The 11,188-nt window shown below is 44.3% G+C and overlaps 1 protein-coding gene across 2 annotated transcripts; it reads right to left on the bottom strand.

The window, feature by feature from the left end:
• Positions 1-5,543: 5,543 nt before the first annotated feature.
• LOC102119190 (ret finger protein-like 3) lies at positions 5,544-9,447 on the bottom strand. Of its 2 annotated transcripts, XM_005567505.4 has the most exons (3): positions 9,431-9,447; positions 7,993-8,283; positions 5,544-6,461 (listed from the first exon to the last, which is right to left on the bottom strand). In XM_005567505.4, the coding sequence occupies exons 2-3, from the start codon at positions 8,276-8,278 to the stop codon at positions 5,848-5,850; spliced, it is 900 nt and encodes a 299-aa protein (XP_005567562.3). In that variant the 5' UTR covers positions 8,279-8,283; positions 9,431-9,447; the 3' UTR covers positions 5,544-5,847. The 2 variants fall into 2 exon arrangements, with proteins under 2 accessions (XP_005567562.3, XP_065377894.1); XM_065521822.1 differs by lacking the exon at positions 9,431-9,447 and having other exon boundaries at positions 7,993-8,578.
• Between the last annotated feature and the right edge of the window lie 1,741 nt (positions 9,448-11,188).

Raw genomic sequence — 11,188 nt, 5'->3', positions numbered from 1 at the left:
GCTGAGCATGGTGGCATGCACCTGTAGTTCCAGGTACTCAGGAGGCTGAGGCAGGAGAATCACTTGAACCTGGGAGGTGGAGGCTGCAGTGAGCCAAGATCACACCATTGCACTCCAGCGTGGGTGACAAAGTGAGACTCTGTCTCAAAAAAAAAAAAAAAAAAAAAGAAAGAAAAAGAAAAAAAACCCCACCTATTTCCTTCAATGGATTGTGGGATTAAATAGTGTATGTGGATCACTTCACATAATGCCCTAATCCCCTTTTTGTTCTTTTTTTTTTGAGACAAGTCTTGCGCTGTCACCCAGGCTGGAGTACAGTAGCGTGATCTTGGCTCACCGCAACATCTGCTTCCCGGGTCCCGGGTTCAAGCGATTCTCCTGCCTCAGCCTCCCAAGTAGCTGGGATTATAGGCGCCCACCACCACACCTGGCCATTTTTTTTGTATTTTTAGTAGAGACAGGGTTTCGCCATGTTGGCCAGGCTGGTCTTGAACTCCTGGCCTCAGGTAATCCGCCCACCTCGACCTCCCAAAGTTTTAGGATTACAGGCGTGAGTCACCATGCCCTGCCCCTCCTGGAGACTTGCTGCTCACTTCCCGCAAACCTGGCCTGAGGTGATTTGGAAATGGGGCCCCTTCCTTGGAGAAGAGAAGAGAGGCTTGCTGTGGGGTTAGGGCAGCTCCCTCGGCTTTCCAGCTGCCATGTGCTTGTCTGCATAATGAGGCTGTTAGATGGCATCTGATGCTTTCTCCCATGGCTGGTGCTCTCTTCTTCCGTGAACTCTGGGATTGAATTAGGGGTGGGGATTGCCATTTTGCAATTTCTAAGGAGTCCTTTTTTTTTTTTTTTTTTTTTTTTTTTGAGACAGAGTCCTGCTCTGTCACCCAGGCTGGAGTACAGTGACGTGATCATGGCTCACTGTAGCGTTGACCTCCTAGGCTCACTGTAGCGTTGACCTCCTCCCATGTCAGCCTCCTGCATAGCTGGGACTACAGGCACGCACCTGGCCAATTTTTCATTTTTTTATAGAGATGGGGTTTCACCATGTTGCCCAGGCTGGTCTCGAACTTATGGGCTCAAGCAATCCTCCTACCTTGGCCTCCCAAAGTGCTGGGATTACAGGCGTGAGCCACCTCGCCTGGCCATCTGGGGAGTTTTGAATCATCAAAGGTCTAGAGTTGGTGCCCCAAATCTCTGGAATCCTCTTAGAGCGTGTGCTGGGATGGGCTGTGACCCCAAGGTCAGCCCTGCCAGGTGCGAACAGGTGAGCAACACCTGCTCCTTCTCAGGCCACCCATTCACTCCACCTGTTGGAGTCTTCGTTCCTGGATCCAGTGCCCTCTTCCCTCCCCAGCACTCTGCCAGGTCTGCTGGGCTCATGACCTTTCTCCCTTCCACATTGGCCCCAGCACAGGCATGAGGGTCATCAGGACTCTCATCTCCATGTCTGTCCCCTTGGAGCTTGGAATTGAGCCATGTGCATACACTCGGGGCCTGGTGGTTCCCACACTGCAGCTGGGCTCGCATGTCCCTGCCTCTCAGCTTAGCATCCATGGTATGTGGGGCAGCAAGTGCCCAGATCTGAAGACATCCCTGCCCCTGTCCACCTCTGCCTTCTGATCAGCTTTCTGCCTTGGCCTGTCCTCTTCCTTGTCCATTCTTCCAGTTGACTTGAGCCTTGGCAGCAACCACCACCCCCACAAGGTGACCAGCCATTGTGTTTTTGCCATGTACCAGGCACTGTGCTAAGTGCTTTCTGGGTGTTATTCTTAACACCCCATGAGGTAGGTAGTAGTCACACCGTTTTATAGATGAGGAAACTGACGCACAGAGAGGTGAGATAACCTGACCACGTAGCGAATCAGGAGTGGTGCTGGAGTGTTGATTAGCAGGAGCGTTGATTAGCAATTGCGTCCCATTCCCCTCTCCCTGCAGCCCCTCCCTGGCAACCACTTATCACCATTCTGTCTGTGGATTTGCCTGTTCTGTGCATTTCATGGAAGTGGAATCACACAACATGCGGCCTTTTGTGCCTGGCTCCTTTCACTTGGCATCATGCTTTCTAGGTGCATCCGTGTGTAGCATGCATCAGGACTTCATTCCTTTTCTTTCTGTTGTCTTTATAGTCAAACGCTATCATTGTTTATTTTGTTTATTTTTATTTTTGAAAACTAATTATTTTTACTTCTTTTTATGGGTGAACAATATTCCACAGTATGGAACAACCGAATTTCATTTATCTGTTTGTTGGCAGATGGACACTTAGTTTCCCCCTTTTGGCCATTATGAATCGTGTTTCTTGTTCCTTTTGGTTTGGTTTTCCCGAGAAACTCTTTGCAGTGCCCAGTTGTCTGTATTCCTCTAGCTTGGCTATTTGGAAAGCAAGAGAAAGCATAGCTGAGCGTGGGTGGGTGGGTGGTTAGGAGGGGTGTGGGGAGGGATGCAGAAAAGGGGAGTTGCAGGCTTTGGGAGAACCCTGCGCTGGGGGGAGCCTTACACCTGGCCCCAGAGCCATCTGCTGCTAGGCGAGTGTTTTTCCTGTGGTTGATTATTAATTAGGGACCTGTCTTCATCTCAGGCAACTCTTCCCGAGCACAAACTCTGTCTTTCCACACACCTTGGAATAAAAGGATTGGAGAAAGAGAGTGAAGGGGTCCCTCTGATCAGTGGTCCAGGGCATGATACAGAGGTCTCAGTTGTTCAGGAATCTCTGTCTCTGGGGAAGCAAATTCATTTCCCCCCAAGATCCTTCACTCATTGGAATCGGATTCTGCAAATCACTCACCATCTCTAAGTGATACTCAGTGCCCCCCACTGGAAAATCTGAGCGGCGGCCCCTCCTCTGCCCACCCTGCCGGGCTGATGTGGGGATTCCCGGAGATAATAGCAGATGTCCTCCAGAAGTTGTAAGGCATCACACCCACGTAAAAGATGAACAGGGACCCATCCTCCACTGGCCTGGAGCCACCCAAACAGCCTCTCCGTGTTCAGCCACTACTAAGTGTCCAGCTTATTCCTTCCGGCATTTAGTAAACCCTTACATATCACTACTGAAGTTCTGATTCTCTTTCTTAATATTCTCCTACATGTAGTGATTTTTCTAGCCCCATACTGTGATATTAATAAGTAGGCCCTATGAACGTTTTAACATAACAGTGCAGAGATCTGAGGATCGAGGGATTGCATGACCTTCCCAGGTCCACGTGTCTCTAGTGTGACTGAGGTCCAGGCCCCCACTACACCAGCCCTCTGCCTTTCTGTATCGCCTCATCTATGTGAAGGCATCGCCCACGCAGTCTTTCTAATCCACATATAAAGTGCTCACTGAACTCCATGATCTTCCTGAGACCCAACTTTGATTCAGATGACCCTGTTTGGAAGCCAGTAAACAATGGGATCAGAAGTTAGAACTCAGAACCAATGATCGCAGTTCTCCCTCTGGTCTTTCTGTCAGTAACATATCAGTGGCTCTCTGCATTGCAAAAAGATTAACCAGGATCTTCTCTGATAGAGACTTTAAGAAGATACAGCGTCTACACCAAGAGGCACGTGACACAACCTGGACTCTGGGCAAACCACCGGGTGCACCCATATGAAGGTACCGTGGAAATTTATTACGTTGATTTAAGAATAACAATTGTGGATTATATCCAGTGTCCCATATGTAAGAGGAAGCTATGAATAAGTTAAGCCATATGTTCAAATGTGCCAGAGTTTTTATTTGCCTAGTCAAGAAGTATTGCTGAAATCACAAAATTAAATACACATTTAAAAGTCAATTTTGGTTCACATTTAATAGTAAGACAATCTTTCCAGCTAATGTCTAGACATGACTCAATTGTTGTACATTATTGTGAAGAGATCTCCCTGAAACAGTCATGCTATATTACAATTTAAAAAATGAATATGTTTCTTTAACCAAGAGTTTTAGACTGACATAAAGATTGAGCATGTGATATACAAAGTTCCCGTATTATTCTATTCTGTCACCCTACCTTATAATTCCACCTAACTTTCCCATCTTACATTACCGTGTTGTATTTGCTAAAATTAATGTGCAAATATTGATACATTCGTATCTAAAGTCTACCATTCACATAGTGTTCTTTCTTCCTGTTACACAGTTCTATGAATTTTGAAATATTTGCCATGTTATGTTTACCATTTTGATCTCCAAAACTTCCCTCTTCTTTACTTATGAATCTCTGTCCTCTTTCTCCAGAAATCTTGCCAACTACTGATATTTTTACCATCCCCTTGGTTTTGCCTTTTCCAGAATGTCATACAGTTGGAGTCATATATTAGGGTGGTGCAAAAGTAATTGTGGTTTCCCCATTCTTTTAATGCCAAAAAGCGCAATTACTTTTGCACCAACCTAGTATTATGTAGCTTTTTCAGATGAACTTACTTCACTAATCAATATACTTAAAGTCACCCTGCTCTGCTGCCTTTCTGTACGGTCTCATCCACTTGAAGCCATGCCCTTACAGTCTTTCTGATACATGCCTTTGTCTTTTCTATGCCTTGATGGAGAACTCCTTTAAATGACAGAATAATATTGTGTTTTATGGATGATTATTTTTTTCATTCACCTCTTGAACATCTCGCTTCTAGTTTGGGTGGTTATAGATAAAGCTGCTGTAAACATTCCTGTACAGGCTTTGTGTGGACGTAACTTTTCATCTCAACTGAGTACATACCTAAGAGCACAATTTTTGGATTGTATTGTGAAAATATGTTGGGATTCGTAAGAATTTGGTGGATTTCATATGAGAAATCATTTGGTTCTGGTGTTGTCTTTTTTGGAAAGTTCTTAATGTTAATTCAATTAATAGGCAGAGGCTGTTCAGATGATCTGTTTCTAGTGCGAACTTGGGAGGATTATGTCTCTCAAGGAATTGATATATTTCACCTAGGTTATCAAACTGTGGGAATAGAGTCATTCATAACAGTCCCAGATTATCCTTTTAATGCTCAACAGTTTGGTAGACATGGCCCCTCTTTTATTTCTGATATTAACAATGTGTGTCATCTTTTTTTGCTTTGTTAGCCTGCATATTTATTAATTGTAACAATTACAATTAATAATTACAATAATTAATTGGGGGAATTATCATTGTTAATGTAGATGAACGCACATCCAGGAAAATGCTGCCTACACTGAGCAATGATGGCGACAACTTGTCTTTTCAGTTCTGGATAGGACATAGGCATTTATCCAGCTCTCTGTTCAAATACACACACATGCACCACTCACGTATACACACACACTCACACTTTTACTATGAATAAAATCTATTGCACTCTTATCATTTATAAAATCACATAATCCGGCTGGGTGCGGTGGCTCACGCCTGCAATCCCAGCACTTTGGGAGGCCGATGCAGGTGAATCATGAGGTCAAGAGTTCGAGACCAGCCTGGCCAACATGTTGAAACCCTCTGTCTACTAAAAATACAAAAAATTAGCTGGGTTTGATGGTGAGTGCCTGTAATCCTAGTTACTCAGGAGGCTGAGGAAGGAAAATCACATAATCCATTAGGTGATATTCCAATGTTTATTTAACTCATAACTTCTATAATACATTAATTTGAACTTACAGAAATAAAAATGTAAAGCATTTGGAAATTGATCCCAGAATACAGGACATTTCTATAGGAAATAAGATGTGAACATAAGACTCAATGAGTTGGATGGTGGCAATAATTAATACTTAGGACTCAATTTATAATCTAATCAAATTAGATTAAGTACAATCATGACATGTCCCGTATTTTTCTCCTATGACTTTGTATAATGCTTTTACCAAGTAGAAAGTTTCCAAGTCTACCCACCCAAGTAATTTTCTTACCCTGTTTTTTGTTTTTTTGCAGTGGGGGTTTGTTTGGCCTCCCCAGGATGGACTGGAGCATCAGTAGTGCCTGGGTTCATCACAGGACAGATACTCAAGACACCCTGATCACCATTAGGTGGAATTGAAGGAGCCAAAAATGGGCGCAGTGGCTCCTCAGCAGAGACTCTCCTGAATGTATAGACATGGGAACCACCTTCAGCATCAAAAAAGGAAACGTTCTGCATGCCCATATCCAGAAAAATCCCCACTCGCTGTAGCTTGCCATCTACGAAGAGGAAAGTCAGCGGCACCGTGCTGGCAGAGAGGCGGCTTCCAGCCCTCAAACTCACAGTCCAGAATCCACGCTCTGTGGTCAGCTGGATCCTCCCTTTTCGGTGAACAGATTCTCTGCAGATTCCCAGGTCCCATTCTGTGCTTGTTCCCACGTCTACCTCCCAGTAGTGGCGGCCACAGGTAAAGCGAGAGGAGCCCAGGACACAAATGGACAAGTCAAATCTCTCGGCAAAGTCTTGCCGATTCTGCCTGATGCGCCCACTTCGGACGCTCCTGAGGTCATCAGAAATGAGGAGGAAGTTGTTGGCTGTGTTGGCATCCAAGGTCATATCCACTGTGAAAAGGAAAAAAGGTTGCTCAGCAAATGGACCGAAGCCCACCCCATGCTTCTCCTCTACTTCAAAGGCCCAAATGTCTCTTGACTTTAGTTTCTTTAATTCTCCCCCAAAATCAAAACTTCATGAGGCAACTTCCTTGACTAGTTCAAATTCTCACAGGTATGCTTTGTAGCAATACCCGACTCTTATTCACGGTAGCAATTCTTATTTTACTTTATGTCACATGTTTGCTTCATTGGACTTTTCTTCATTTAGAGTGGAGGGTCTCTGAAGGCAGACACCATGACCCCCTTTCTACCACCTTGATGCAGGAACAAATAAATAATAAGACAATGCAAGTGGTCGATATTAAATGATATTTGTTTCCACGTTTTATTGCTTCAATTTAAATAGTATCTAGAGCATGATTCCAGGCCTTTGTTTTCCATGTTTGTAAACAAATTAATTGTGCACAGTTCTGACAGCAGATGGGACATCTCTGCAGCTGACAATGTGATGACAGAGGAAGGAGGCGGTGAGATCTGGCCTAGAGAAAATTAATTGTCCAGAACATTCAGAAAAAGAAATCTACAGAACGTATAATCCTTCAAGTCAAAAAACTGATATGATCACCAATATAGATTTTATAGATTACAGTAAAACTTGAGGGGATTGATTGCTGTTTGACGGTGAGTTAGGGAATGAAATGAGTGAACATGGGCAAGGAAGGAGGAAGATGGTTCCAAACATGACTTGGCCAGGGTGAATGTGTCCTCCATATTTCAGCAGAGAGACAGGTACTGGTAGGTGGATGAGTAGAGATTGTGTCAGGGCAGAAGCTACTAGTGTCAGGGACATCATAGAGGCCCACCACCATTTATAGGTGTAATTCTTTGCCCAGGCTGACCATAATCTGTTCATTTAAATGTCCCTTTTCTCTGGAGTTATGGAGAGTGATAGTATTTTCTGTAGCCAGGACCCCTGTTGAAGCCCATGGTGCATGGATGAGGAGACCAGCGTCTGCAGCTCTCCCCACAGTCACAGAAACCACAGGTGCTCCATTCCAAACTCTTCCCAACCCTGGGGTGAGGTTGTTTGGTGCAATGGATGCCAATATTCACTGTGCATTAGAATTACCAGGCCCATTTTAATGTCAGAGTCCTGGGAACCTTTGCTAAAGAGAAATTCAAATTCAGTTGCTCTATGTTTTTGCTACTCAGCAAAGTCCCTAAGCCAGTGGGAACAATCCTGAGACCTCCTAGTTCAGAATCTGCCTTTTAACAAGATTTCCAGGTAATTTAAGCACACTAAGTTTAGAGAATCCCTTGTCTAACCCATGACATAGACATCGCGTTTTTGTTTGTTTTTGTTTTGGAGATCACCAGGTGATTCTGTGTGTTGTCAGGGCTGCGAATCTGATGATGAAGAAGCATCTCAATTTTAGATGCCAGACAGCAGCTAATCCCCATATGGAATGGGGGGCCAATTGCACAAATGATTTTTCCTGGTCTGGTCGTGGGAAGGGGGCAGGGTATATAGATTCCTTACCTTGGAACTTGCTCATCCTTGGGTTCATCTGCAGAATCTTCTTCAGCTTGGGCTCCAGTTCCTTGATGTGGGAAACCAGCCTCTCTAGCTGCCGATTGGGCCTGACTTTGTTCTTCTGAGAGACCGCAGAACAGCAACAGCAAAGTAGGTCCTCCCCACGGGGCTCCTTCTGCAGTGAGTTGATGCACTTGAGGCAGACGCTGCATCCACACTCCAGGGACATTGGTTTTTCTAGATAGTCTGAGCAGACGGGACAGCTGCTCGCTTCTTGGAAGAGTGCAGCCATGTCCACTGCCAGGGGAAAAGTGCACAAGGGAAGAAAATTTCCATGAGATGAAAGCCTGTCAGTTGTGACAAGTGACAACCTTTTCATGCATACAGGTATTGTGTTCCAGCTTTGTCACTCCTAGAACAAGGCCGTGAGTACAAACACTCAAGTACATCCCCCCACCCCCGTCTTCAGAGATCTGAAGTTCTACTGGGAAGGAAGTCACAAATCATCACTGTGCTCTGAGCTGAGGTGGAGGAAGGGTTCATTCTCCTGAGCCAGGAGACCCAGCAGCTGAGCCTGAGCCAGTGACACGGCAGCACCCATGTGAGGAGCAGAGAGCTGGGGTCACTTCACCTCCTCCTAGGGCAGCCCGAGCGAGAGATTGATTGATGAACATAAGAATTAGTGGTTGGGAGGCCAGGCGTGCCTGTAATCCCAGCACTTTGGGGGGCCGAGGTGGGTGGATCATCTGAGGCCATCAAAAGTTTGAGATCAGCCTGATCAACATGGTGAAACCCCATCTCTACTGAAAATACAAAAGAATTAGCCAGGCGCGGTGGCAGACGCCTGTAATCCCAGATACTTGGGAGGCTGAGGCAGGAGAATCGCTTGAACCTGGGAGGCAGAGGTTGCAGTGAGCCGAGATTGTGCCATTGCACTCTGGCCTGGGCAACAGAGTGAGACACCATCTAAAAAAAAAAAAAAGGAAAAGAGGTGCTGGATGCAGTAGCTCACATCTGTAATCCCAGCACTTTGCAAGGCCGAGGCAGGAAGATCCCTTGAGCCCAGGAGTTTGAGACCAGTCTGGGCAACACAGGAAGACCCTGTCTCTACAAATAATACAAAAATTAGCAGAGAGCAGAGATCACGTCAGGTCTCTCCAACCTGGACAACAGAGTTAAGACCCTGTCTCACCAAAAAAAAAAAAAAAAAAAAAAAAAAAAAAAGAAAAATTACATCCTTCTCCAGCCTTGGAAATGAATACCAAATTGACTGCCACCACTCCTAGACTGGGGATCCAGGGTGACTGGTTTCTAACTCTGAGGCAGCGCTCAGACAGCCCTTGTTGAATTCCTTACTTACAAATTTCTCTCATTCATTCCCCCAAGTCATAACCCCCATTTCTAGACATCTAAGGAGGAAAAACACACACAGGCATGGACTCACCTCTTCTGCTGGAAGCTCCTCTGTCCTCCAGCTGCTTCCACCAGGAGCTCAGGTCTTGTGGGGAAGGGGCACACGAGGGCCTTTCATTGGTGAGATTCCCACCTCCCACTGGGTCACACCCTGCCACGCCCTCTAACCTAATGAGGCTTTGATTTGATTATAACAGGGAGTTAGGTTTTTATTGGTAATATATCTCCAGTTCACTGTAACTTTACTAAATCCTCCATCCTGACAGTGTATTTTTCTTTCATATGAAGGTAAGATTAAATTGCCTTTATATTAAATTAGGCTTAATGTACTAACTTCAAAAGCTTATTTTAGAGATGTTTCCATCAGTTGTCAGGAAAGATAATTCCTGTAATATGTTGTAGGCTTCAAGCTTTGCTTGGAATCCTAAAGTATTAAGTATGATTGGATTTGCAATTTTACAAAATGGTTTAAATTCGTATACATCAGACTCAAAGGTAATAAGGGCATGCATCCCATTGAGGAAATTCTAGGTAATTTTTTTTAAATTTCCATTGGTTTTTTTCTGGTTTTGAAAAAATTTCATAATTCTTAGGAAAAAATTGGATAATTACTATTTTGACAAATGACCCTTAAGCTTCTTGGACCTTGAGTACTTCAGAAAGTGTTAGGATAAAAACCACAATTAAAAAAAAAAAAAAAGATGATTTTCTTGTGAAACTTGAGTTCTCAGATAGAAATTGCTACCCGTGATGTGAGTTGTGCTTTCTTCCATTTGAATCAACCCCGAACCTTTTCCTTTTCATGCCTTTCTGTGTAGTGGGATCTTTACTGCTTTGTTTTCAAATTTCAAATAATTTGAATATAATCTTATCATTTTCCCTATCCTCTTTGGCACATATTAAAGGAATTTTCTCTTTTTGCATAATTAAAAATAAAGACCTAATTTTGGTCAGCTTTAAAGATGATCCCTCATGGGATTAGAGGACTCTGAGACACTCAGGTCTTGTTTTGGTTTACTTTTTTTCTCTTTACTTTCAGTTGACATGTAATAATCGTACATATTTATGGCACACAGTAATATTTTGATACATGCATAAAGTGTGTAACAATCAAGTCAGGATAATTAGCACACTCTAAACAATTTTTTTTTTTTTTTTTTGAGACAGAGTCTCGCTCTGTCGGTCAGGCTGGAGTGCAGTGGCATGAACTTGGCTCACTGCAACATCTGGCTCCTGGGCTCAAGGAATTCTCCTGCCTCAGCCTCCTGAGTAGCTGGGATTACAGGCATGTGCCACCACGCCTGGCTAATTTTTTTTTTTTTTTTTTGTATTTTTAGTAGAAATAGGGTTTCACCATTTTGGCTAGGCTGGTCTCGAACTCCTGACCTCAGGTAACCCGCCTGCCTCGGCCTCCCAAAGTGCTGGGATTACAGGAGCGAGTCACCGTGCCTGGCCAACATTTATTATTTCTTTGTGATGGGAGCCTTCAGAATCCTCTTAGCTTTTCGAAAATATGCAAGCATATACAAGTAACCATATTTACCTAAACTGCAGTTGTGTTAGAGCCCATTTCTCCCAATTAGCTGTAATTTTATATCCAATTACCAACCTCTCCCCAAGCTCCCCTCCCCCTTACCCTTCCCAGCCTCCACCAGAGCCCATTTCTCCCATCTAGTTGTAATTCTGTGTCCAATAACCAACCTCTCCCCAAGCTCCCCTCCCCCTTACCCTCCCAGCCTCTACACCCACGATTCTATTCTCTGCTCAGCGTTTTTCTTTTAGCTCCCAT

This window comes from Macaca fascicularis, chromosome 10 (genome assembly GCF_037993035.2).
Source record: "Macaca fascicularis isolate 582-1 chromosome 10, T2T-MFA8v1.1".
Classification (NCBI taxonomy): domain Eukaryota; kingdom Metazoa; phylum Chordata; class Mammalia; order Primates; family Cercopithecidae; genus Macaca; species Macaca fascicularis.
The sequence above is the reverse complement of the archived record's forward strand: the minus strand, read 5'-3'. Positions and strand labels throughout refer to the sequence as shown.

Coding starts and splice junctions, on each gene's coding strand:
- LOC102119190 (XM_065521822.1), bottom strand. CDS start 8,365: ATGAAAAGGTTGTCACTTGTCACAACTGACAGGCTTTCATCTCATGGA. Junction 6,462..7,992: donor AAGGATGAGCAAGTTCCAAG/GTAAGGAATCTA, acceptor TCCTTTTCACAG/TGGATATGACCTTGGATGCC.